Below are 27,703 nucleotides of genomic sequence, written 5' to 3'. Positions count from 1 at the left end.
GTGGCTGAGCTTCGGGCGCAACAGGGGCGGGGGCCGCAGGGACGGAGCTCAGCGCGGGCGAGACCTCTCGGGGCGGCGGCTGGCTGGCCCCAGCGCGAGGATCGCGGCCCCGGCCCGCGCGCACCGGGACGCCGGTCCCTGCCACCAGCGCCGCCATCCGCATCCTCGTCCTCCTTCCTTCTCTTTCTCCTCGGAGGGTGACCAGTACCGGCCGGCGGGGTCCTCCAGTCGATCGCGTCGTTTTTCCTTTCAAATTTCGGCCGGAACGCAGCCGGCACGCAGCGACGGGGCCGAAAGTGGTCCGCCCTCAGCCCGAGCCGCAGGAAGTCGGGGGTGAAAGAAGAGGCTGGCGCAATGCGCCCGCTAACTCGTTTCGTATTTGTTCTAACTTATCACCCCAATACTCCTACCTAAACAAAACAAATCCTCAGCCAAGTCCTAAATCCCAAACAAATCAATCCCTCCCGAAAGCCCCTCAGGACGGACCGGTGGGCTGAGCCTCGTCCAGCCGCTGCCAGGGTCCGACGGCCAAGCGTCGCCAGCGATGCGCTCCAGCCGGGCAATCACCTCGGCTTTGGAAACAGAACTTGGAAAAACGAATCCTTTTCATTAAAGAAAAATCTTCGGAGATAGCGGGGTTTTATTTGTTTATTTCCTCAAAAGCAGGGATCAGGAATTCCTTGGGAGAGGGGTGGCTCGGAGTTGCTCAGGGCTGAGTCCAGGTCACCTGTCCCCTGACCCCTTTCCAGCCTGGGGCTAAAAATGACCTGAAATCATCTGGAGCGCCTTGGCCATGGGCAATTTCAACCACAGTGCTTGCACCCGAATGTGCCAACAAATCCGGTTTTCCCAGCACCTCCTCCTACCCTACTCCTCAGCATTAATTGGGGTGTGATGTGGGAGAAGGGATATCCCACATCACCCCTTCCACTCCTTGCAGGCAGGGAAAGGGATCCTAGTGCTCAGTTTCCAGGACTTGCAATCTGGGGTGTTCAATCAGGTGCACTGATGGGCCACTTCTACAGCTCAGGGGGCTGGAGATGGGGAGGGACCTCCAGGTTACACGAATCGGACAGGCTGACCTAAAAGTGCAGCTGTAAAGGGCTGTTGCAAGTCTCTTGGTCCGTTCCCTAACATGGACACCCCGACCTCAGCGCCTGGTGAGGGTTGGTCATATAGCCTTTCTGGACAGCACTCAGACCCCAACACTGGACTTAATTTGCACCCAGACCAGCTCCTCCCCATAGTCTCAACATAGCTGCTCCTACTTCACACAAGCCCAGAGGGCCTCGACCTGGAGTAGAGCTGGAGAAAAGTCCACCACCCAGTGGGTCATCTATCCTCAAAAGAATGATGTGCACACCCTGTCCCCTAACACTGCTGGGACAACCTTTCGGCACTTTCATCTCCACAGGGTGAGAAATTCCACCGTAAATTATTGACATCGAATGAAAAGCAACATTTCGGGTGGGATGATGCTTTTGGTGGGTTAATGTTAGCGCCCTAATTTTCTTGTGGGGTCTACCTCCAGCAAACAAAGCTCTTTTCTTCAGGTCATGGGAAGGAAAGAACATGGAAAGGGGGGCTCAGCAGTCTCATCTATGCCACCCCCATTCTGGGTTCTGAGGCTGCTGGCTGCAGCTGGTGGGACAAAGCCTTGGACAGGCGGGTGGGAATGCATCCTGGGACCCAGACTGGTCAGCACAGACTGGCTCTGCCACCCCCTTCTCCAGATGGCTCTTTAGACTACCCCTCTCAGATCATCTGAGTGTTCACCCCCACCCCTCTTCTGGGTGAAGGGTGAAGGGCAGCTCTGAGGTCCTAGGCTGAGGATGAAGAGGTTGTATCAAAGACCATGGCTGGGGGGATATGAGGTGCCACCCGTTTCCAAGGATGAAGCTCCAAGCAAGGCTAGCAAACAACCTAGTCTTTTATTTGCCCAAGGCCAGCTGTTGCAAGCACTGAGGCCCCAAGACTTCCAGAAGGGAAGGGGAGGAGGGGCAAACCACTCTGCCTACCAGGTGCTGCCTGCCCCATCCTGCTTCCTGCAGGACATGGGAAGGAAGAGAAAATGGACATTTGTGCCATCAAGTATCTCCCCAGTTTTTGGCCACTATAAATATTCGGTTGTTACAGAGGAAGAAACTGAGGCACACAGATCCCCCCAGGCTTCTACTTGCCAGTCCAAGTTTTAACACACTCCCTCCCCTCATCTTTACCTCCAGCAGAATGAGCTGTAGGCAGCTTAGGGAGGGTCTCAGGAGCCCATCTGGTGGCCTGTGGAGAGGGGGAGGCCAGCCAGGGTCAAGGGCTAGGAGTCGGGGGAGCAGAAGGAAGGGTGTGGCTGGAGGAGCAGCTGCTGGGTGGGGGGGCTCAGCATGAATAGGGGACCCCAGCTGGGGTTCTATAATGGTATCAGCAGGGGACAGGCAGAGCCCTCAGCTGTCCAGACAGGGAAACTGAGGCTGAGATGCCTCCAATCTTTGGGTAGGGAGGGGCCTCCCTTCAGCTATTCAGGTCCATTTATCTTCCCTGTGAAGACGCTGGCTCTGGGACTGGAGCTCCTTGTCAGCGGTCACTCCATGTTTAGATTGAGGTACAAGGAGCGGAAGGTAGCCAGGTCACCTGGCCACAGAGCCCCCTTCCACTCTTGACAAACCAGAGGGGCACCCTCCCCCACCACAGCTGCTGGAAAACGGAGTGCTGGGCTCTGGCGCCTGCCTGCCTTCCCCTGCTCACGTGCTTGAGAAAGGCTCATTTTTAGCACCTGGCCTCTTTTCCCTGCCTGGAGGGAGCTTGGGAGACAGAGCAGGGAAGAAGGCAGCCAAGGGGGACAGGGAGACCTGGAAGCAGGGCCCCGGGGGATGTTTGATTGCTTTGTTCTTCCCTCTAAGGGTGCCCAGGCCCAGAGAAGGGCCCTCAGCCGCCATGCAGAGTGGAGATGAAGAGGACGCTGTCCTGGTCCTGAAGCTGATAGTCCAGCTCACCCTGGTGCAGGAGAGAGGGGAGCAGGAGACCCTCAGGGCCACCTTCCCACTTCTGCCCAAGGAGCTGGGAGAACAAGGGGTGAGGGCTGGCTGCTCTGGAAGAGACGGACTCTACCAGAAAAATGGTATCCTGTATCTCAACCTGCAAATCTGCAGGACGGGGCGGGGGGGCGGTGCTCCCATGTCCCCAGCTATCCATCCCTTCCTCACCTGGGGTGGGAGACTCCAGCAGCCTCAGTGTGGGGCTGCAGTGGGGCGGAGGATTACCCAGCCACTCTATGGGCCTGAGGAGAGGCCCAAGGCTTTCCCACTGAAGCAGCAAGGGCAGGGGATCGGGGAGGGATGTCCCCCAAGGTACTGACCAGTAGCTCCCAGTCGGCATCGTTAATCAGCACCAGAATTCCTGGCCGCCTGTGGGAAAGATGGTGGTGAGTAGTAGGGAGTGAGAGGCAGGAGGCAGAGTTCCACAGACGGAGAGAGGCTGAGAGCTTAGGGCTGCAGGAGAGGGTGCCGGGGAGCCTGCCTACTGGGGTCTGGCTGAAGCTCTCCCAGGAAAGGGAGGCTGGTCTGAGTGTAAAGGAAACCAGGTCAGACAGTCATGCATGGCCTTTGTAGCCAGATGGAAAACGGGTACAATGGCTGGCCAGCACCACCACCCTGACCGTGGGAAGGCCATTCTGTTTCTGAGTACCAGGTTCCTCATCTGAAAATGCGATAAGGGATAGTGTCTGCCCCACAAGGCCTGCACAAAACGAAATGAGCCGATGTGTGTGGAGTGCTTGCCACACTGTCATGGTAACCATTAGTGGGACCACACTTTTTCAGGGGTCTAACCTTATTCTCGTTAGACCTGGAAAAGACTTCAGCTTCTTTTAGGCCTCTGCATGCCCATCGTGGAGAGGAGGCTGTTTTGCCAATTCTGAATCAGTTGCCATGGCACATGGCAATGGTCAAGTGCAGCCCTGCCTGGCATAAGGCAGGTAGGTCAGCAAGTGGTCAGGCAGCTTAGCCTGGCTCCCACTGGCAATGGCCCAAGAAATGCTGCTGGCCTTGGAGGTGGCCTCCAGGACCACTGGACCATGACCTGAAGCAGGGCTGATCCCCTAGGCCTGATCCCTTGGGGCCTCACAGTGACCTATGCTCAAGGCAAGAAAGTGAGCCTCACAGCTGCACTGGTCACCGTTCACATGGGGGGCTGGCCTTGTAACTTCTTAGCAAGTGGAACCTGGTCCTTTCCAAGCAGACTGCTCTGGGGTGTCCCCAGTGAGTGTGTGTGCACGTGCAGGGTACGTGCAGGCACAGCGTCAATGACTCCTTGGAACTGCAGACCTGTGCTGCACCGTATGGTAATCTACCAGCCATGTGTGGCTATTTACAATGAAATAAAACAGAGTATTTAGTTCTTCAGTAGCGCTAGGTACATTTTCCTCAGCACTTTCTGTGTAGAGAGTAACTGATGTCCGGAGAAGCGAAGTAACTTGCCTAAGGTCCCACAGCAAGTCTGTGGCAACGAGAGGGCAGAATCCAAGTTTTCTGAGAAATTCACCAGGCTCCTTTCATCTGGGATTTTAACAAATCCTCGAGTCCAGTTTTAGTAACAAGAAAACTGAAAATAGATCTCAGACAGAGCTGGACCGAAGCTCTTTTGTCCGAGGAGTCAGAGTGAAGGAAAGGGAGAACCGGACTCAGAGAAGGCTGGGACTGAACCTGAGGGAGGGGGCTCAGATATCTGTCCCTCCCTCCGCCCTCTTCAGGGAAGGAAGGAGTGGGACTCACACGCTATCTCCCTGGATGAACAACTCTGGCCGCTCTTTTAGCAAATTCTTCTTGATCCAGACGAGCAGGTTCCGGATGTCCCCTGGAGAGAAATGCACAGAACAAACTCTTGTCAAACCCAATGGCACCTGCGCCCCTGAGCCTTGCCTGGCACAGAAGGAAATAAACATGGGGTTTAGAGGGCTTCTTTTTTTTCTTTTGAGACGGAGTCTAGCTCTGTAGCCCAGGCTGGAGTGCAGTGGCGACATCTTGGGTCACTGCAACCCCCACCTCCCGGGTTCAAGCGATTCTGCCTCAGCCTCCCGAGTAGCTGGAATTGCAGGAGCATGCCACCACGCCCAGCTAATGCTCAGCTAATGTTTTTTATTTTTATTTTTATTATTATTATTATTTTTTTTTTTTTGAGACGGAGTTTCACTCTTGTTACCCAGGCTGGAGTGCAATGGCACGATCTCGGCTCACCGCAACCTCCGCCTCCTGGGCTCAGGCAATTCTCCTGCCTCAGCCTCCTAAGTAGCTGGGATTACAGGCATGTACCACCACGCCCAGCTAGGTTTTTTTTTTGTATTTTTAGTAGAGACAGGGTTTCACCATGTTGACCAGGATGGTCTCGATCTTTCGACCTCGTGATCCACCCGCCTCGGCCTGTTTTTTATTTTTAGTAGAGACGGGGTTTCACCGTATTAGACAAAATGGCCTCGATCTCCTGACCATGTGATCTGTCCACCTTGGCCTCCCAAAGTGCTGAGATTATAGGTGTGAGCCACTGCGCCCAGCTAGAGGGCTTCTTCTTTTTTTTTTTTTGAGACGGAGTTTCGCTCTTGTTACCCAGGCTGGAGTGCAGTGGCACGATCTCTGCTCACCGCAACTTCCGGCTCCTGGGTTCAGGCAATTCTCCTGCCTCAGCCTCCTGAGTAGCTGGGATTACAGGCACGCGCCACCATGCCCAGCCAATTTTTGTATTTTAGTAGAGACGGGGTTTCACCATGTTGACCAGGATGGTCTCGATCTCTCGACCTCGTGATCCACCCGCCTCGGCCTCCCAAAGTGCTGGGATTACAGGCTTGAGCCACCGCGCCCGGCCGAGGGCTTCTTTTAGACCAGGCTGTGATAGCCCATGAACTTGTAGATTTCAAAGGTGAGGAAACAGGTTAGGACAGGCCAGTGACTTGCCAGATGGATCTTTAGAAAAAGCTGCACCTGGCACTGCTGAAGTCGAGGAGAAGAGGCAATGGGATGTACCTATAATACGGGGATTCAAGGCAGACAGCAGGAGGAACTGTCACATCGAAAGGGTTAGGGGACAGGCCCCTACCCACAAGTCCTGGAAGCCAGTCTGCAACTGCCATGGCTGGACTTCTGAGAGGAACCTGAAGAGCCCCCACCACCTTTATCTCTCCAGCCAGTCCCAGATGGGGAGGATTTGGCTTTGCTCTTGGAGGGGTCTGCATGTATTTCCCTTTGTGAGAGGAGGAAAAACAATTGCTGAGCTGATAACATCAATTAATTTCCTCTGGCAGAGGGAGAGAAGGATCCTTCACCAGCCAGGGATGCTGACAAATCCCTGCTCCACTCCCCGCCACCACCCCATGCTTTCAGAGCCCTCCCCAACAGCGGTGGCGGTGGCCAGAGGTTTGGGTGACAGGGCCTCTCCTGCTCAGCTAACACTGAGATCTGCCTCCTTGGGGTTCTGGTGGAGCCACCGGTCCCTCTGTAGGTCATGTGGAGGCTCAGAGCTACCTGTCTCCAGGGTCACCTCTCCTTTCCTAGTATCAGGCCACAGCACACAGGAATGTGGCTCTATAAACACCTCGAAGCCTACCTTCCACTGTCTGCCCCTGAAACAGACCATTCTCCTGGGGAGACAACTTGCCTCTGGGAAGCCAGCAGAGGGGTTGGGGTTAACCACCCCCATCTGGAGTTGGTGTCTAGAGGGGTCTGCTGTCCTGGACTAATGTCTGAGATAAAGCTTGGTCTGGAGCCCAGAATCCTGGAGTGCAGGCAAGGGAAAGGCTGCTTGGACTCAGGGAGGCTTCCCTCTGCCCTGTCTGGGCCCGCAGCGTGTATGCACACACAGCCCCAGCCTTGGGCAAGGAATTAAGCCACACTGGCTGGCACACGTGCCACCGTCACTCTGACAGGCCTGCAGCCTGGATGGTCCATTTTGCTCAGTGCCAACTTGCCTGGATCGTACGCCAGCAGAGCACAGGGCCATGGGCAAAGTGTCCGTGGACTGAGACTGCCGCCTTTCCATTTTAATGTCTCCTTTTAAACAAAGCAGATCGGTGTCTTCACGGTTTGAGCAGGCAGGCGATGGGGTGAGTGCTGCCTCCAACAGGCTGCAGCCCACTTGGACTCCTGGCTGGGTTCCTCCCTGAGGCCTGGGTTTCAGAGGTTTCCCCTTGGCTCTGAATCCCCTTGGCCTCCATCTTGGCACTGTCTGGTGGGCCGCCAACCCATACATCTTGTGGCCGCTCGATAGAGCCACTGGGGTCTGACACATCAATCAGCCAGCACCGGCGGGCGGGGGTGTTCCTGTGTGTGTGAAGGCGGCGAGAAGTCCTGGGCAGTGCCTGGCCTGCATGGAACCAGGACTCAACTAGGGGGACAGCCCTGGCTCCCTCCAAAGGGAAGGTGCTTCTGCTCCACTCTGGATAGGCCTGGGGGTGGGGGAAGGGCCAGTGGTCATGGTAGGGTCATCTGAACGATGGCACCAGCATAGAGTCCCAGAGGGACAGGCTGGGGGATGAGTCTGCTGCCCGGTGCTGGCTCATTTATCATGATGCTCCTATTTGCTGAGGTCACTCCCTCCCTCTTCTGCCCGCCCCCCACCCAGGCCTGCCCACATTTTTGATAGCTTGTTACCATGGTGAGGCTACCGCATCACCACCCGTATTGTTCCCCCATGCCTGGATTTGGGGGTGGGGAGAGGGGAACTCACGGCTCCCTTTGCAGGATGCAAGGGCCACTCGGGCCGGGCCTGAAACACACCCCCAGGGACATCTCGCTAGGCTTGCTGAGGCACAGACAATATGCAAATAGTCTCCAAGCCAGATGGTCGGCTTCCAAAGGCGCCCAGGGGAGGAGGAAGGGTTAAGCAGAGTCAGGGGCTGGTGGCTTGGGGATGGATGGCTCTGGGATAGACGGGGGCTGGAGACTTTCACTTTCACCTTCCCACTCTGTGTCTTCTTGTCTTCCCATTCCTACTAGGGGTGGTCTCCCTCCTGGGATCCCATGTGATCACTCAGGAGACAAATATTTATTGAGCAGCTACTATGTGCAAGGTGCTAGGGAGATGGTAGTGGGCAAGAGGGACACAGAGCTACCTACCCTCATGGAGCTAGAGGCCAGCAGGGGAGACAAACCATATTTAATTAGTTGTGACAAATGCTATGTCCTTCATCTGGGGTCAGGAGAGGCCTGGCTGAGGGTATTAAACAGTGAAGCTCAGGTCTGAAGGATGAGTGGGGTGGGCTGGGGAGCATTCTGGGCAGAAGGAGAGCACATGGGAAGGCCTGGGGCAGGATAAAAGGGCAGGTTCAAGGTAACAGAACAGAGCAGGTAAGCAGCTCGCATGAGATGCGGCCAGAGCAGGCGAGGCCTCACAGGCTCTGAGAAGGGGCCTCTCCCTCCTACCGAACCTTGGCAGTGTCTCCCAAGTAGGTGCTCCCTAGGAACCAGGCCCCACTGCCCAGGCCTATGCTTCCACGTGTGTCTGACCTGACATTCAAATCATGATCTGGCTCAAATGTATGGCATTACCATTACCATCACTTGAGTGGACAGCTGGGGAGGTAGAGGGAAGGAGGAAGGAGGAAGAGACTAAGAGCACGGACCCTGGATTCAGACAGGCCTGGTTTTGAGCTGGACTCCATCACGTCCTGGTTCTATGACCTTGGGTAAGGAATTTCTGGGCCTCAGCTTCCTCTTTTTGTAAAATGGGGATGTTAAGGTTGCCTCATAGGGGCATTGTGGGGGATCAAATAAGATGATCTCTACAAAGCTCTTGTCACTATGCCCTGCATATCAATGCTGTAATTACTCCAGGATCCAGAGGAAGAACCTATACCCCTCCAACTCTCTGGGTTTCCACCTGGTGGTGTGGCACCCCAGCTTTGGCGGGCAGGATAGAGCCAACCATTAATCAGATAGTGCTGGGACTGGCTGGGGTTTTCTGTGGCATCCTGAATCTTCCCATCAGAGGCTGGAAAGGAACGAGGGTACTGGGAGAGTAGTGAGGAATCCTAGATACTGACTTTCCTTCTATTTTAGATGTTTGAACCCACAAGATGTCAGGGTTGGCCAATGCTCCCAGTACAACCCAGGTGGAAGGAATGACATTCTGAGGCTGTAGGTGCTGGCAGCCAGGCTGCCCCCGGGCACATAGCATCAGAGGAGGGAGATGGGCGCCTAATACAAGGTTTCCGGGGCAGGATGCCTTGGCACCTGGCCTGCCCATTGGGGGCAGAGCAGGTGATGGGAGCTGCTGCTCCATGGTGGAGTGGTTGAGTTCTGAGTTCACAGCTAGAGGACCTGGGCCGTGTGCTCAATGCCCTTGGGTGGGAAGTCACTTCACCTTGCTGTCTCAGCGTCGTCCTCTGACAAGCAAGGATAATAATCCAAACACCAAGAGCTGCTGAGGATTACGTAAGGCACAATGCCGGAGGCAGGCCCAGGAGTGTCACACACAGGACACACTCAACAGATGGCTGCTCTGAGCTGTAAGCCCACAGTGACTTCAGATTCCTCATCCTCTGGGCTCCAGCACCTTCTAAAGGCCGCTGCCAAAGGGAGCACGCCCATGGGGGAGAGCACCAACGCGAGCTCCACCAGAATCCCTCGCCCCAGTGTACTCGCCCTAGTCTGGGGGACACTGACTGCCCACTGTGGGAGGGCCCCAAAGGGTGTCAGCCTCAGCCTCTGGGACTGAAAGGGAACAACCTCAAAGCTGTATCTGATACTGACTCGCAGGCGTAACAGGCCCTCATCCAGCCTCTCTTTGAACACCTCCAGGGACAGGAGGTCAGCTTCTCTGTGGAGCGGCTCTGATTGTTAAGAGCTCTTTTCTCCCAAGCAGAAATCTGTCTTCCTGTCATTTCCCACCCACTGGGTCTGAAAGGTCCACGGGACCATGCCAACAAACGTACTCCTCTTCCCCAGGATGGCCCTTCGGGTTTGGAAGAGAAGGATCCCCTGTCTTCCCCTCCATAGGCTAAACCGCCTCCGTCCCCAAGTCCACCAGGCTCTGAGCTCTACTGGGAGCCCACCCCAGGCCTCAGTTGAAAAGGGAAAAGAAAGAGCTGGCAAGCGGGGAGTAACAGAGGAGAGGGGGTGGAGGGAACATCAGAGGGGCCATTTACAAGTGAATGGGGGTAAGAATGGAGCAGTTTGTGGGCTAAACTGGCCTCAGAAGGAGGTTTACAGATGTGAGAGGGGACCTCCTCATTGTTTAATTAAGCAGAAAGTGGATCTTTTCAAAAGCAATTTTGCACAGGGACTGGGAGGGGTGTGGAGAGGAGGGAGGTGGAGAGGGGATCAGCAAACAGGCCCTGAGAGCAGAGAAAGGAACAGCTGGCCCCAGGGAGGCTGTGAAATGCATGCTAAGCAGTTTAAAGCGCCCAGGAGCTCCGGCAACTCCTGCCCTCCCTCACCAGCCGCGCTTTAACGCCGGCAGAGCAGCCGGAGGGGCAGAATGGCAGGGGAGAGGAAGACAGGCAGGGAAAGGTGAGGTGGCCACGTCTACTCTTGGGGCCTAGGCAGGGGGCCTTGGGTCAAAGGGATGCTTTCGTCACAGAGGCCAACTCCAGCAGCCGCAGCACCCTACGCCGGTGGGTGCCTCGCTGGCCTGCTGCAGCAAGATGGCTGCTGAGACGTCTCTCCTCATACAGCTTCTTACCAGGTCAGCACACTCCGTTTCACAGAATCGTATATACTTGGATCTTGAAGAAACTTTTTTGGTAGATGTCAAAGAGACAACCAGCTCAATAATATACAAAGCCAGCCCAACCTCCCATCTTACAGATGGGGCAGGGAGAGGCTGGCAGGAATAACTGATGTGTAACTGCGCATGCCAGGGTTCCTCTCTCGCGGTCTCACTCCCTTTGGCCTTGCTCATCATTTCTCCCAAACTGGCTGGGTTGGAAGCTCTCCTCTGGCCTAGGAGCCACAATTTCCATTTGCCAGGTGTGTCACATTCCAAAATCTTATGGCTGCTATTGTTTCTGCTGGAACCTCCAAGACTCACTTGGCCAAGTGGCAGCCCCTAGGCTGGGAAGGCTGCCAGAAGACATATCTGGGCATGGACTTGGGGGAAGGGTAAGACTTTCCTAGCAGCACCAGGCCCCTGACCCCCAGCGGGGCTCACATGTGCCAGGGTGGGTCTGGCAGCCGCTAACCAGCTCTGTTGGAGATCTAGGTCTCCAACCTCGGTTACCATGGGTCTGCTGTGTGACCCATGCCTCTAGGCACAACAGGGCATAACTGAACCAGGTGTAGGAACTCAAAGCCAAGGGCCCGAAGACTGAGCAAATGGGCCACCATGCCTTCTCTCCCACTCCCCTCCTTTCTGCTCAGAGTGGGCATAGGCCCCTCCCTGTTTCCTGAACAGTGGCTGGAAGATGAGGGATAAAAACATCTGAGTCCCAGGCCAGCCTCCCTACTTGGGTAACTCTGGACAGGCCTCGGGTCCCTCCTTCCCTCCTTCTCTTTCATTTTTAGGGGTCTCTTTAATCCCTTGGGGTCACTATAAAAGTTGAAATAAGTAGCTGTTGAAGTCATGAATAAATAAATGAAGGGAAGTGTAAAACTGGAAAATATAAGATGTTAGGGTGATTCAGGGAGCCTCTTGGGATAGATGGTGATGGGTTAGCGGTAAAGTGCCAAGACTCTGAAATTCAGTGGCCTGAAAGCTGGTTCTGAATCCCAGCTCTGCCATTTAAATGACTCTGTGACTTGGGGTGAGATCCCTGACTTTCCTAAATTTTGGTTTCTACCTTTTTTTTTGAGACGGAGTTTCGCTCTTGTTACCCAGGCTGGAGTGCAATGGCGCGATCTCGGCTCACCGCAACCTCCGCCTCCTGGGTTCAGGCAATTCTCCTGCCTCAGCCTCCTGAGTAGCTGGGATTATAGGCACGCACCACCATGCCCAGCTAATTTTTTGTATTTTTAGTAGAGACGGGGTTTCACCATGTTGACCAGGTTGGTCTCGATCTCTCGACCTTGTGATCCACCCGCCTCGGCCTCCTAAAGTGCTGGGATTACAGGCTTGAGCCACCGCGCCCGGCCGGTTTCTACCTTTTAAATGAAAGGCATAATGGTAGCTACCTGCTAGGAATTTGTGACAATGATTTACACAATCAACTGGGGCTTTGCCTACTGGCCCAAACTCAGCCTCGGCCTGTTATGATGCTGGCCCTTCCTCTATCTCCTTGACCCCCCTTGGCCTTTTATCCCCAGGCTTCACAAGTGCTGTCTTCTTTGCTACAAATGGGCCCCCATGCACCTCTGCTCTCCTGCACTCCCTCTGCAATTTACTAGGCTGGCCCCTTTTCAGCCTCCATGTTACTTTTTTTTTTTTTTTGAGACAGAGTCCAGGCTGGAGTGCAGTTGGGTGATCTCGGCTCATTGCAACCTCCACCTCTGGGTTCAAGTGATTCTCCTGCCTCAGCCTCCCAAGTAGCTGGGATTACAGGTGCCCGCCATCATACCCGGCTAATTTTTGTATTTTTAGTAGAGATGGGGTTTTATCATGTTGGCCAGGCTGGTCTCAAACTCCGGACCTCAGGGGATCCACCTGTCTTGACCTCCCAAAGTGCTGGGATTACAGGTGTGAGCCAATGTGCCAGGGCTTGCTATGTTACCTCCTTAAACAGACCTCTGCTGACCACCTATTAGTCCCATTCAAGTACCCTTTTGTTCTCCTCATGCTAATTACTTCAAGTTGTAATGAAGCAGTTATGCATTTATTTGTTTACTTGTTTATTCCCTGGATCTACTCCCATTATACTGCTAACTATTTTTTTTTGTTTGTTTTGTTTTTGTTTTTTTTGAGACGGAGTTTCGCTCTTGTTACCCAGGCTGGAGTGCAATGGCACGATCTCGGCTCACCGCAACCTCCGCCTCCTGGGTTCAGGCAATTCTCCTGCCTCAGCCTCCTGAGTAGTTGGGATTACAGGCATATGCCACCATGCCCAGCTGATTTTTTGTATTTTTAGTAGAGACGGGGTTTCACCATGTTGACCAGGATGGTCTCGATCTCTTGACCTCGTGATCCACCCGCCTCGGCCTCCCAAAGTGCTGGGATTACAGGCTTGAGCCACCGCGCCCGGCTATTTTTTTTTTTTTTTTGAGACAGAGTCTCACTCTGTTGCCCAGGCTAGAGTACAATGGTGCAATCCCAGCTCACTGCAACCTCCACCTCCTGGGTTCAAGTGATTCTCCTGCCTCAGCCTCCTGAGTAGCTGGGATTACAGGCGCGCACCACCACGCCCAGCTAATTTTTGTATCTTTTTTTTTTTTTTTTTTTTGAGACGGAGTTTCGCTCTTGTTACCCAGGCTGGAGTGCAATGGCGCGATCTCGGCTCACCGCAACCTCCGCCTCCTGGGCTCAGGCAATTCTCCTGCCTCAGCCTCCTAAGTAGCTGGGATTACAGGCACGCACCACCATGCCCAGCTAACTTTTTGTATTTTTAGTAGAGACGGGGTTTCACCTTGTTGACCAGGATGGTCTCGATCTCTCGACCTCGTGATCCACCCGCCTCGGCCTCCCAAAGTGCTGGGATTACAGGCTTGAGCCACTGCGCCCGGCCTTTTTTTTTTTTTTTTTGAGACAGAGTTTTGCTCTTGTTACCCAGGCTGGAGTGCAATGGCGCGATCTCGGCTCACCGCAACCTCCGCCTCCTGGGTTCAGGCAATTCTCCTGCCTCAGCCTCCTGAGTAGCTGGGATTACAGGCACGCGCCACCATGCCCAGCTAATTTTTTGTATTTTTAGTAGAGACGGGGTTTCACTATGTTGACCGGGATGGTCTCGATCTCTTGACCTCGTGATCCACCCGCCTCGGCCTCCCAAAGTGCTGGGATTACAGGCTTGAGCCACCGCGCCTGGCTAATTTTTGTATCTTTAGTAGAGACAGGGTTTCACCATTTTGGTCAGGCTGGTCTCGAACTCCTGGACCTCGTGATCTACCCACCTTGGCCTTCCAGAGTGATATGAATATCCATCCAGCAACTTAGTACAGTGATGGCACAAAAAGGGCACTTATTTTGTATTTTTAGTAGAGATGGGGTTTCTCCATGTTGGTCATGCTGGTCTTAAGCTCTCAACCTCAGGTGATCCGCACCCCCTCGGCCTCCCAAAGTGCTGGGATTTGAGCCACCGCACCCAACCCTAAAGTACTTTCTTATTTTGAGACAGGCTCTGGCTCTGTTACCCAGGCTGGAGTGCAGTGGCACACTATCAGCTCACTGCAACCTTCACATCCCGGGCTCAAGCCATCCTCCTACCTCAGCCTCCCAAATAACTGGAACTACCAGCATGTACCACCAGACTCAGCTAATTCTCATATTTTTTGTAGAGACGGGGTTTCACCATGCTGCTCAGGCTGATCTCAAACTCCTGAGCTCAAGTGATCCACCTGTCTCAGCCTCCAAAAGTGCTGGCCTCTGCGTCTAGCCAAATAAAACACTTTCTTTCTTTTTTTTTCTTTTTTTTTTTTTTTTGAGACGGAGTTTCGCTCTTGTTACCCAGGCTGGAGTGCAATGGCGCGATCTTGGCTCACCGCAACCTCCGCCTCCTAGGTTCAGGCAATTCTCCTGTCTCAGCCTCCTGAGTAGCTGGGATTACAGGCATGCGCCACCATGCCCAGCTAAATTTTGTGTTTTTAGTAGAGACGGGGTTTCACCATGTTGACCAGGATGGTCTCGATCTCTCGACCTCGTGATCCACCCGCCTCGGCCTCCCAAAGTGCTGGGATTACAGACTTGAGCCACCGCGCCCGGCCTAATAAAATACTTTCTACTGTACCTCGCACTGCTGAGTACTCAGTCAATGAATGAGTGAAATGGAGCTAGAATTATGAAAATTTGTGGGCCAGGCACAATGACTCATGCCTGTAATCCCAGCATTTTGGGAGGCTAAGGTGGGCGGGTCATTTGAGGTCAGGAGTCCAAGACCAGCCTGGGCAACACATTAAAACCCCGTCTCTACTAAAACATACAAAAATTGTAGTGCTTGCCTGTAATCCCAGCTACTGGGAGGCTGAAGTGGGAGAACTGCTTGAACTGAGGAGGCGAAGGCTGCAGAGAGCTGAGATCGTGCTACCACACTTCAGCCTGGGCAACAGAGCAAGAGGCCATCTCAAAAAAAAAAAAAAGAGAAAACTTGTGGGTTTTCATGTCAGACAAACTCCAGAGGAAATAAGTATTAACTTGTGATATTTTAATAAACTTCCAGGCAAGGTCTTTGAGACTGAATCTTTATGAAGCTTGTTCTGAGAGTACCTTGTGCCCTCCCAAGGCTGCAACGGCCATCTTTCAAATTAAGAAGCAGTCACCTTCAGCACCCCGGATCTTCCTCGACCAGGGACACACATCCTGACACTTAAACCCTGCCACGTATCCCCTCCTGGCTCAATGTGGGCAGTGCCCTGCTCCTCAGTAAGTGCCCCACTCCTCAGTATTGCCCCAGTCTCTAAAAGTGGCAGACAGACCCCACCCTGTACCACTGCTTTCCAACCTGAGGGAGGGACAGAGAGGTGTGGCAGCCAGTGAATATGAGCAATAATAATTGATTTCCGGCAGATTGTGTCCAGTTTCAAAAGAATCCTGCCCAATCTTACTTGACTATTTTCTTGTTTTCCCCACACATATTCTGTTTATGTGCATTTTTTTTTTTTTTTTTTTTTTTTTTTTTGAGACAGGGCCTTACTCTGACGCCCAGGCTGAAGTGCAGTGGTGCAATCATAGCTTACCGTAGTCTCAGTCTCCTGGGCTCAAGCAATCCTGCATCAGCCTCTAAAACAGCTAGAAATACAGATGTGTGCCACTATTCTCAGCTAATGTTTTATTTTTTTGTAGAGACTAGGTTTTACCATGTTACCCAGGCTGCTCTTAAACTCCCGGGCTCAGGTGGTCCTCCCACCTCAGCCTCCCAAAGTGCTGGGATTATAGGCGCGAACTACTGTGCCTGGCCTCTTTTCTTTTTAATGAATTGAGACAGGGTCTCGCTCTGTGGCCCAGGCTGAAGTGGAGTGGCATGATCATAGCTCACTATAGCCTGACCCCCCAGGCTCAAGAGATCCTCCTGTCTAAGCCTCCTGAGTAGCTGGGACTGCATGCGTATACCACCACACTTGGCTTGACCATTTTTTCCTTTTTCCCCCCATTCCAAGACGGAGGCTTGCTCTGTCACCCAGGCTGGAGTGCAGTGGCGCAATCTCGGCTCACTGCAACCTCCGCTTCCTAAGTTCAAGCAATTTTCCTGCCTCAGCCTGCCAAGTAGCTGGGATTATAGGCACCCACCACCACACCCAGCTGATTTTTGTATTTTTAGTAGAGACAGAGTTTCACCACGTTGGCCAGGCTGGTCTCAAACTCCTGAACTCGTGATCCCCCGGCCTCAGCCTTCCAAAGTGCTGAGATTGCAGGTGTGAGCCACCGTGCCCAGCCTGACTTGACCATTTTCTACTGCCCACCTCCAGGAACCTCATTTCCAGTGTCCTCAGAAGGATCCCAGACACAGGTAGAGACTGGAATCCCACCCCTGAGCACTTGCTAGAACCCACTGCTAAGGTTAGGAAAGACCTGAACACCTGCCATACCCGCTCCCCAACACTGAGGCTACCCTGACAGCTACACAACCAAAGATATGCAACTTTATTCTTTAAAACCTCCCAATTTTAAGGCAGGAACTGGCTTGTTTTTGTTTTTGTTTTCTGTGACAGAGTCTTGCTCTACTGCCCAGGCTGGAGTGCAGTGGTGTGATCTTGGCTCACTGAAACCTCCTCATCCCAGGTCCAAGCAATTCTCCTGCCTCAGCCTCCTGAGTAGCTGGGATTACAGGCGTGCACCTCTACGCCCGGCTAATTTTTTAAATTTCTAGTAGAGATGGGGTTTTGCCATGTTGGCCTGGCTGGTCTCAAACTCCTGGCCTCAAGTGATCTGCCTGTCTCTGCCTTCCAAAGTGCTGAGACTACTGGTGTGAACCTCCATGCTTGGCCTGGGACTGGCTCTTGTTCATGTCTGTCTCCAAAATGATTAGTACGTGGTCTGCTACATAGGAGGTGCTCAATGTATATTTATTCAAGAAAGATTAACAAGTATTTGAATGAACAAAGAAAAAAAAAAATCCAGGGACTGGGAGCGGTGGCTCATGCCTGTAATACCAGCACTTTGGGAGGCAGAGGTGGGCGGATTACAAGGTCAGGAGTTTGAGACCAGCCTGGCCAACATAGTAAAATACTGTCTTCACCAAAAAATACAAAAATTAGCTGTGTGTGGTGGCGTGTGCCTGTAATCCTAACTACTGGGGAGGCTGAGGCAGGAGAATTGCTTGAACCCAGGAGGTGGAAGTTGCTTTGGGCCAAGATCACACAACTGCACTCCAACCTGTATGACAGAGTGAGACTCTGTCTGGGAAGAAAAAAAGAAAGAAAGAAAAAAAATCCAATCTCTCCTTTAGCCAACCTCTCTCCCCCAACCTTTTTGGCTGGATACTCTTTTTAATCTAAACCCTTTTATCATAATATGAGCCCATTTAAATCACTACATCCTCAATGAAGCTTACTTCCTTCACGAGAACCTTTTCTACTGTATCATAAAAGTAGAGACAATGTAATCCCAGCACTTTGGGAGGCCAAGGCGGGTGGATCACGAGGTCAAGAGATCGAGACCGTCCCGGTCAACATGGTGAAACCCCGTCTCTACTAAAAATACAAAAAATTAGCTGGGCATGGTGGCGCGTGCCTGTAATCCCAGCTACTCAGGAGGCTGAGGCAGGAGAATTGCCTGAACCCAGGAGGCGGAGGTTGCGGTGAGCCGAGATCGTGCCATTGCAACTCCAGTCTGGGTAACAAGAGCGAAACTCCGTCTCAAAAAAAAAAAAAAAAAAAAAGTAGAGACAAATGGGATAAACTGCTTACTCCTTTTTTTTTTTGAGACAGAGTTTCACTCTTGTTACCCAGGCTGGAGTGCAATGGTGCGATCTCGGCTCACCGCAACCTCCGCCTCCTGGGTTCAGGCAATTCTCCTGTCTCAGCCTCCTGAGTAGCTGGGATTACAGGCACGCGCCACCATGCCCAGCTAACTTTTTGTATTTTTAGTAGAGACGGGGTTTCACCATGTTGACCGGGACGGTCTCGATCTCTTGACCTCGTGATCCACCCGCCTCGGCCTCCCAAAGTGCTGGGATTACAGGCTTGAGCCACTGCGCCCGGCTTGCTTACTTCTTTTAACAATCCTGAGAGATATGGATTTCCAACCCCATTTTACAGATGAGAACACTAGAGCTCAGAAAGCTAAGGTCACTGGACTATGGTTCTATGGGGATTCAAACTCAAGCCTGTCTGAAGATAGAATCCGCATGTAAGGATGAAACCATACCCCTTTCCTCCAATGAAGCTGGCTTTGCAGACTCTTCCTTTTCATTTGAGAGAGTCTTCTCTGTGGCCCAGGCTGGAGTGCAGTCTCCTGCCTCAGGCGTGCACCACCATGCCCAGCTAATTTATATATATATATACACATTTTTTTTTTTGAGATGGAGTTTCGCTCTTGTTACCCAGGCTGGAGTGCAATGGCGCGATCTCGGCTCACCGCAACCTCTGCCTCCTGGGTTCAGGCAATTCTCCTGCCTCAGCCTCCCAAGTAGCTGGGATTACAGGCAGGCGCCACCATGCCCAGCTAATTTTTTGTATTTTTAGTAGAGACGGGGTTTCACCATGTTGACTAGGATGCTCTTGATCTCTTGACCTCGTGATCCACCCACCTCGGCCTCCCAAAGTGTTGGGATTATAGGCTTGAGCCACCGCGCCCGGCTACCAGGATGGTCTTGATCTCTTGACCTCGTGATCCACCCACCTCGGCCTCCCAAAGTGTTGGGATTACAGGCGTGAGCCACCGTGCCTGGCCTAATTTTTATATTTTTAGTAGATATGGGCTTTTGCCATGTTGGCCAGGCTGGTCTCAAACTCCTGACCTCAGCTGATCTACCCACCTCGGCCTCCAAAACTGCTGGGATTACAGGCATGAGCCACCACGCCCAGCAGTGCAGATTCTTATTTTCACTCCTCCGCCTGCTAGAGACACGGCTTAAGACACAGGTGCAGAACACGGGCCTGAACGGGGCTGAGTGTTATCCATGGACCAACTCCTGTTCAACGGCCCCAAGAGAGGAGTTTAGAAAGCCAATACTCACAGGGTTCCTCCTGTCCAGGCAAAGTGACTTGATGTTTCTTAACACCATCAAACAGGAGCTCCGCACCGCCTCTGCAAAGGAGGACCAGAGAAAAAGCCAGGTGAGCTCCTACAAATAGAAGAGGTAGCGGAAACAGAAAACTGAGGATAGGGCTGGGAATGAAGGCTGAGAGAAGCGGAGACTAAGGTGCAGGAACATCTTGGGTACCAGTGACCAATTCCTTTTTTTCCCCTTTCTTTCTCAGAGACAAGAGTCTTGCTCTGTCACCTATGCTGGAATGCAGTAGTGCAATCGTAGCTCACCGTAACCTTGAACTCCTGGGTTCAAGAGACTTTTCTGTTCCACTTCCCAAGTAGCTAGGACTACAGGTGCATGAGCTAATTCTTATATTTATATTTGTATTTTATTTGTTTTGAGAGGGAGTCTCATTCTGTTGCCCAGGCTGGAGTGCAATGGTGTGATCTCAGCTCACTGCAACCTCCGCCTCCCAGGTTCAAGCGATTCTCCTGCCTCAGTCTCCCGGGTAGCTGGGACTACAGAAGTGTGCCACCACGCCTGGCTAAGATTTATATTTTTAGTAGAAGTGGGGTTTCACTATGTTGGCCAGGCTGGTCTCAAACTCTTGACCTCAGGTGATCTGCCCACCTTGGCCTCCCAAAGTGCTGGGGTTACAGGCATGAGCCACCATGTCCAGCCCATATCAGGTTAATTTTTAAATTTTTTGTAAAGATGGAGTCTTGCTATGCTACCCAGGCTAATCTCAAACTCCTGGCCTAAAGTAATCCTCCCATTTCAGCCTCCCAAAGCACTGAGATTACAGGCATAAGCCACTGCCCAGCCCCAATGACCAATTCCTTAATATGACTTCCAGTGTGGTAAAGTAGGATATAATTTTACTAATAATCAACTACTGACTAGGTGTGGTGGCTCACACCTATAATCCTAGCACTTTGGCAGGCTGGGGCGAGATGACTGCTTGAGGCCAGGAGTTGAGATGAGTCCCAGGGAAGTAGAGCCTTGTAACATAGCGAGACCCTGCCTGTATGTAATTATTTTTTTTTGGCGCCCCACCAATTATTGTTTGTTTATTTATTTATTTAGAGACGGGGTTTCACTTTGTCACCCAGCCTGGAGTGCAGTAGCATGATCATGGCTCACTGCAGCCTTGACCTCCTAGGCTCAAGTAATCCTTGCGCATCAGACCCCCAGGCAGCTGGGACTACAGGTGCATGCCATCACACCCAGCTACTTTTGAAATTTTTGTAGAGATGGGATTTCACTCACATTGCTGGTCTCAAACTCCTGAGCTCAAGAGATCTGCGTGCCTTGGCCTTCCAAAATGTTAAAATCAGAAGCATGAATCACTGTGCCCAGCCTATTTTTATTTTATTTATTTATTTATTATTATTTTTGAGACGGAGTTTCGCTCTTGTTACCCAGGCTGGAATGCAAATGGCACCATCTCGCCTCACCGCAACCTCCGTCTCCTGGGTTCAAGCAATTCTCCCGCCTCAGCCTCACGAGTAGCTGGGACCACAGGCGTGTGCCACCATGCCCAGCTAATTTTTGTATTTTTAGTAGAGACGGGGTTTCACCATGTTGACCAGGATGGTCTCGATCTCTTGACCTTGTGATCCACCCGCCTCAGCCTCCCAAAGTGCTGGGATTACAGGAGTCAGCCACCATGCCCAGCCAATTCATTTATTTATTTTTTTGAGACAAGGTCTCACTCTGTCGCCCAGGCTGGAGTACAGTGGTGTGATCCTAGCTTGCTGCAACCTTAACCTCCTGGGTTCAAGCAATCCTCCCACGTCAGCCCCCAAGTAGTTGAGACCACAAGCACGTGTCACCACACCTTCCTAATTTTATTTTTGTTTTTTGTAGAGATGGGATCTCCCTATGTTGTCCAGGCTGGTCTTGAAATCCTGGGCTTAAGTGATCTCCCAAAGTGCTAGGTTAGAGTTGTGAGTTACCATGTCTGGCTCTGTCTCTTTCTCTCTCTCTCTCTCTTTCTCTCCTTCTGGGAGTCTTGCTCTGTTACCAGGCTGGAGTGCAGTGACACCATCTTGGCTCACTACAACCTCCCTCTCCCAGGTTCAGGTGATTCCCCTGCCTCAGCCTCCTAACTAGCTGGGACTACAGGCATGTGACACCACGCCTGGCTAATTTTTAGTATTTTAGTAGAGACAGGGTTTCACAATGGCCGGGATGGTCTTATCTCCTGACCTCGTGATCTGCCTACCTTGGCCTCCTAAAGTGCTAGGATTACAGGCATGAGCCAGCCCAACTGGCCTGTCTCTAATTATTAAAAAAAAAGAAAGAAAAAATTCAAGAACCCAAATTTGCAGACTCTTAACTCCTCTGCCTTCTAGAGAGGCAGCTTAGCACACAGGTGCAGAACACAGCCTTTACATGCTGGCCCCAATGTGAAGACCAGGCTCCACCTCTCCCTATGTCGAGATCTTAGATGTGTGACTCAATCTTCTTTTTTTTTTTTTTGAGACGGAGTTTCGCTCTCGTTACCCAGGCTGGAGTGCAATCTCGGCTCACTGCAACCTCCGCCTCCTGGGTTCAGGCAATTCTCCTGCCTCAGCCTCCTGAGTAGCTGGGATTACAGGCACGTGCCACCATGCCCAGCTAAATTTTTTTTTTTTTTTTTTTTTTTTTTTTTTGAGACAGAGTTTCACTCTTGTTACCCAGGCTGGAGTGCAATGGCACGATCTCGGCTCACCGCAACCTCCACCTCCTGGGTTCAGGCAATTCTCCTGCCTCAGCCTCCTGAGTAGCTGGGATTACAGGCACGCGCCACCATGCCCAGCTAATGTTTTGTATTTTTTAGTAGAGTTGGGGTTTCACCATGTTGACCAGGATGGTCTCGATCTCTCGACCTCGTGATCCACCCGCCTCGGCCTCCCAAAGTGCTGGGATTACAGGCTTGAGCCACCGCGCCCGGCCTTTTTTTTTTTTTTTTTTTGAGATGGAGTTTTGCTCTTGTTACCCAGGCTGGAGTGCAATGGCGCGATCTCGGCTCACTGCAACCTCCGCCTCCTGGGCTCAGGCAATTCTCCTGCCTCAGCCTCCTGAGTAGCTGGGATTACAGGCACGCGCCACCACGCCCAGCTAATTTTTTGTATTTTTAGTAGAGACGGGGTTTCACCATGTTGACCAGGATGGTCTCGATCTCTCGACCTCGCGATCCACCCGCCTCGGCCTCCCAAAGTGCTGGGATTACAGGCTTGAGCCACTGCGCCCGGCCTTTTTTTTTTTTTTCTGTTATTAAAATAATTTGGGGGCCAGACCCAGTGGCACACACCTGTAATCTTAGCACTTTGGGAGGCTGAGACAGGAGGACTGCTTAAGCCCAGGAGTTCAAGACTAGCCTGGGCAACATGGCAACACCCTGTCTCTACAAAAAATACAAAAACTAGCTGGGCATGGTGATGCATGCCCACAGTCCCAGCCAGCTGGGAGGCTGAGGTGGGAGGATCACCTGAGTCTGGGAGGTTGAGGCTGCAGTGAGCCAAGGTCATGCCACTGTACTCCAGTCTGGGCAACAGTGTGAGACCCTGTCTCAAAACTAAAAATAATAATTTTAAAATATTTTATAATAGGCCGGGCGCAGTGGCTCAAGCCTGTAATCCCAGCACTTTGGGAGGCCGAGGCGGGTGGATCACAAGGTCGAGAGATCGAGACCATTCTGGTCAACAAGGTGAAACCCCGTCTCTACTAAAAATACAAAAAATTAGCTGGGCATGGTGGCACATGCCTGTAATCCCAGCTACTCAGGAGGCTGAGGCAGGAGAATTGCTTGAACCCAGGAGGCGGAGGTTGCGGTGAGCCGAGATAGCGCCATTGCACTCCAGCCTAGGTAACAAGAGTGAAACTCCGTCTCAAAAAATAAATAAATAAAATAAAATAAAATAAAATAAAATAAAAATATTTTATAATAGAGATGAGGTCTCACTGTATTGTCCAGGCTAGTCTTACACTCCTCGGCTCAAGCAATCCTTCTGTCTCAGCCTCCCAAAGTGCTGGGATTATAGGTGTAAGTCACCAAGCCCAGCCATGACTCCGTCTTAAGCTTCAGTCTTTCCATCTGGAAAAGCACTGAGGAGCCACCGTGAGGCTCTCTGTAGACAATGCGCACCTAGGGGTTTTCTCTGGCCAGATGGTGGTTTGAAATGCTCCTGCCCATGCCACCTGCTGCTGACCTGGTGGGCACATCACAGTGCTGGAGGCTGAGAGAGTCCATAGGACCTGGCATCAACTAAGAACAACTGCTCACATCACCTCACCATTTATATAAGATGTTCCTCATCTCATTTCATCCTCAGGGAATCCCAGGGAAGAAGGGAGGAGGCAGGCATTATTAACTCCGTTTGATAGAAAAGCAGACTCACGCCTAGAGAGGTTAACCAACCAACTTGTCCAAGGCTGTACAGGCAGGAGCCAAACCTATCATTTGAATCTAACTGACTCCTTCTTAGCACCAGCAGCCTTGTCAGAAAAAAACAGGACTTCCCAAAGGTCAGAAAGCCTCTTGAGGGCAGAGTTTGGTTCATTTCTGTGTCCCAGCACCTGGCCAAGGGAAGGCGGGGATTGCAGAGATACTTGGTGCCAAGTAAGAAGCTGAGGCTTCTGAGGGGAGCGCCAGGACTCTTTCAGTGCCCCACACTCCTTCTCCCTCTGGGTCTCCCGACTCACATCTCAGACTTCTTGTGGATCTTAACTGAAAAGGCCTTACCAGACTTTTGAAGGATGCAATGTCTTCCACCCCACCACCCTTTCCCAATTTCAGGGAACAGAGATGTCCTGAGGCAGCCCACTGGGAGGCAAAGGCAAGGCAAGCATTGTCATGGGGAAAACATGGGGCGACTGTCATCTAAACAAGGTCACGCTTTGTTGATGCAGAAATGTGGAGGGGGAGAGGAGGCCCATCTGTGGCCGCGCACAGGGCCATTTCAGCTGCAAGCCCGCACAGAGCCTCCATTTATCCCCTTCCAAGAGCCTCGTTTTCTCCTGGGTGGGGGCTGGCACATGCAGCAGCTGGGGTGGGGGAGGGTGACAGGCAAGGGGCTCAGGAGTTGGGGGTCAGAGAAGAGGGATGGGAACTGAAGGCACTGGGACTCAGGCAAACAACCAATACTGGCCAAACCTGGTGGTGCCAGGCTCAGAGGCCAAGGCTGTTTTTCCCTTTACAAGCGGATGAAGGGAGAACCAGTCTTGCGCAGACAGTGACCTGCCACTGTTGAATTCACTGGCCCTCAAGGGAGGGGTTTGCGTTTCTGCTGTCAGCACATCTGGAGTGGGGGAAGGTGCATGCCCAGCCTCAAGAGTGATTCAGGGAGGCAGACAAGGGGCCTGTTCTAGCCCAAGAGAGACCCAAGGCCAGACCCTCTTATGCCTGATAAGATCTGCTATTAAAACTCAACTGACATTATCTCCATCTTCCTTCCACCTTCCAATTTTTAGTGGATGTGTATGTTGATACCAGTGACAGGTACAGATATTTTCAAAACCGCCTTCACCTTTTCTGATCTTCATGTTTTAATCTTCTGTGTATACACACACACACACACATATACATATACATACACATATACATATACATATACATATACATATACATATACATATACATATACATATATATAGTTTATTTACTTCCCCTCCACCTGCTGGGCTGCAAACTCTGCCTAAAACAGGGCCTGGCACATGGGAGACACTCAACAAATATCTGCCAAAGGAATGAAAATGCCCATTTCTCCCAGTTCTTCTCTGACCTCAATGACATTCCCTCCTTTTGCCAATACCTCCCCAACTTGGGAAGGAGCAAAAGGAGTGGGAAGAAGAGAATTTCATATCTGGATCTTTACAACATGGACCACAGGGACACAAAACACAACTGTATTACATACTTTGGATCATGCCTGACCTGAGAAAATGCTCTGCTGAGAATAGTTCAGGGGCAAGATAAAGGATGGCAGACCTGATCAGTGACAAGGAGGAAGGTGGGAGGGGCCTTCCAGAGGGTCTCTGGAGGAGTTGGTAGGGCCAAGAAGAGTATATCTGCTCGGGAGGGAGACAAAATCCTAACCCAGACCCTTCCAGGGCTGAAGTAGGAATGGGGCCACTCAGGGATGAGGGAGAAAATGACGGGCATGTAACCTTTGCAAAGTTGTGCCGGTTCCACGTAAAGCGTGAATCGTTATCTGCTAATAGACATAGGAAATGAAAGAGAGGTCAGGGGCAAAAACGCACATCAAGGCAAGGACAAAGAGAGAAGGAACCTGGGTTGAGCATCACCTTGGGCATTTCTGCTTCCTGAGAAGCTACATTTTCATGGAATGCTGTGCTGTGGATGGAGGTGGTAGAAGGTGGGTGGGTGGTGGAAGAATGTTGTCCTGCCTTACCAGGGGTTATTATTGCTCTTCGAGGTAAGGGAGACTGAAGCTAAAGATGACTGGGTCAGAAAAAGGGCAACTGTGCTGGTGTGTAAGCTCTGGAGAACAAGGGCCAGGTCTTCCTCACAGGACTTCCCCATTGTGCTAGCACAGTACCCGGCAGACAGACGTAACAGGTCTGACTCATAACAACGAAAGGCAGGCCGGGCGCGGTGGCTCAAGCCTGTAATCCCAGCACTTTGGGAGGCCGAGGCGGGTGGATCACGAGGTCAAGAGATCGAGACCATCCTGGTCAACATGGTGAAACCCCGTCTCTACTAAAAATACAAAAAATTAGCTGGGCATGGTGGCGCGTGCCTGTAATGCCAGCTACTCAGGAGGCTGAGGCAGGAGAATTGCCTGAACCCAGGAGGCGGAGGTTGTGGTGAGCCGAGATCGTGCCATTGCACTCCAGCCTGGGTAACAAGAGCGAAACTCCATCTCAAAAAACAAAACAAAACAAAACAAAACAAAACAAAACAATGAAAGGCAAATTGTCAGTAGTAAATTTTTTGTTGTTGTTGGTACAGATGAAGTCTCCCTGTGTTGCCCAGGCTGGTTTCGACTTCTTGGGCTCAAGCAGTCCTCCTGCCTCAGCTCCCAAAGTGCTGGAATTACCCTCCGTGCCTGGCCTAGTTAAACCTTAACACAGCAGTCTGTGGCTACTCTCTTTCCAGCTCCACTGAGGCCTGTCAAGGAAACAGGGATCCTCCTAGAACCCCAGGCTTTGGGGAGTGTAGCTGGGCCAAGAGTCAGTGAGGCAAAACAGTGAGGAGTCCAGACCGATACAGTTCTAATTTGATCCAAGCGGCCAGACAATATCAATTAAAATGCACTTAGTCATGAGACTTACCCCCCTTCTAAGGGGCAGAAATGCTGAATGCTGTAGGGCACGGACAGACTTCTATTTATCTTTGTATCCCTCAGTGTCTGGCTTGCTGCCTGGCACATGGTAGGCACTCAATAAATGGCTGGTGAATGAACTACCCAATGAAGGAAGAACATGAAAGAAATAGGAGGCATCCAATGAGAAGAAAGGCACTGGGCAGAGGTTTTAGATTCTCATCCCCAACTTTTACATAAACCTTGACTTGTTTATCTACACATACACACACACACACACACACACACACACACACACACACACACCCTATTCCCTCTTTGCCATATGATTCTGGAAAGTACACCATCCATCTTTCAAGGCCTTCGTTTCTTTGCCTTCTCTCTAAGCTCTGCAGGATCTCTCAGTTTTGAAATCATGACACACCTGTTTGTAGGAGGAATCAAAGAATGCTTTGAGTAGACTTCCTCCCTGCTCTGTTTCTTTAGTTATTGGTGTGTGTTCCAATTTCTGCATTTTTCATCTGTGTATACTATACTGTCCGTGTTAGTTTCCTTCAGTGTGATCTCTTATTTGTCCCTGTATCTCCACCTGACTCTAGTTCTGCAGAAGGAACACACCAAGTTTGCTGACTGTCCTGCAGGAGGCTCAGGTCTGTTTAACATCCCCAAGTCTTAGGAAAGAAAAAGAAAAAAGTCCCGTCCTGGCCACTACATCCCAGGAGAAACAAGATCTTAAGAACACTAAAAAGAAACTGCTGCTCAAAGAATGAAATCAGGGAGTGGAGAGTGGTCCTTCTAGGTTCTAGGAGCTCAGATGCCAAACAGGTGGGATCGGTCCGAGACAGGACTGGAAAACACGATAAGGAGGCTGCCTGCTAACCGTCACAAATTCGACTCCTGCGGAGCACAGGGCATCCAGGGGTGCGCAGAGCGCATCTTCCTCCCAATGTGCGCCTCTATTTCCGGACATACGGCCTCATCGCCAGGAGAGACTGGCCTCTCAGACTCACCCAGGCGGGTGGCGTAGCTCACAACAGGCACCGGGACACCCAGTGATTTAGCCATGTCAGGCCCCAAGGCAGAGGAAAGGGAATTCCGGGCCCGACGACTTCAATCCATCCCCACGGCGCCCCAGGTCTGCAACTCACCCGAACTCCACCTCCACTGACAAGGGCGCTGCCATGTTGAGGAAGCCGAGCTCGCAGGAAACTCCCCTCAACTTCCGGCGCGCCCGCAAATTTCCGGG

At 51.9% G+C, this 27,703-nt stretch overlaps 1 protein-coding gene across 1 annotated transcript; it reads right to left on the bottom strand.

Annotated features, from left to right (window-relative positions):
• Nucleotides 1-634: 634 nt before the first annotated feature.
• URM1 (ubiquitin related modifier 1) lies at nt 635-27,703 on the bottom strand. Its single transcript, XM_003940576.4, has 5 exons — nt 27,606-27,703; nt 19,172-19,242; nt 4,764-4,845; nt 3,350-3,398; nt 635-2,988 (listed from the first exon to the last, which is right to left on the bottom strand). Exons 1-5 carry the CDS (start codon nt 27,638-27,640, stop codon nt 2,920-2,922), a joined length of 306 nt encoding a protein of 101 aa, XP_003940625.1. The 5' UTR covers nt 27,641-27,703; the 3' UTR covers nt 635-2,919.

Source organism: Saimiri boliviensis, chromosome 2, assembly GCF_048565385.1.
Source record: "Saimiri boliviensis isolate mSaiBol1 chromosome 2, mSaiBol1.pri, whole genome shotgun sequence".
NCBI classification, from domain to species: Eukaryota; Metazoa; Chordata; class Mammalia; order Primates; family Cebidae; genus Saimiri; species Saimiri boliviensis.
This window is presented reverse-complemented; position numbering and strand designations above follow the sequence as displayed.

What these genes read in the sequence shown, in the direction of transcription:
- URM1 (XM_003940576.4), bottom strand. Translation starts at nt 27,640, where the DNA reads ATGGCAGCGCCCTTGTCAGTGGAGGTGGAGTTCGG. An exon ending in TTCATCCAGGGAGATAGCGT is followed by an intron (nt 3,399 to 4,763) that starts GTGAGTCCCACT and finishes TCTTTCCCACAG; the next exon opens with GCGGCCAGGAATTCTGGTGC. An exon ending in ATGCCGACTGGGAGCTACTG is followed by an intron (nt 2,989 to 3,349) that starts GTCAGTACCTTG and finishes CTCCTGCACCAG; the next exon opens with GGTGAGCTGGACTATCAGCT.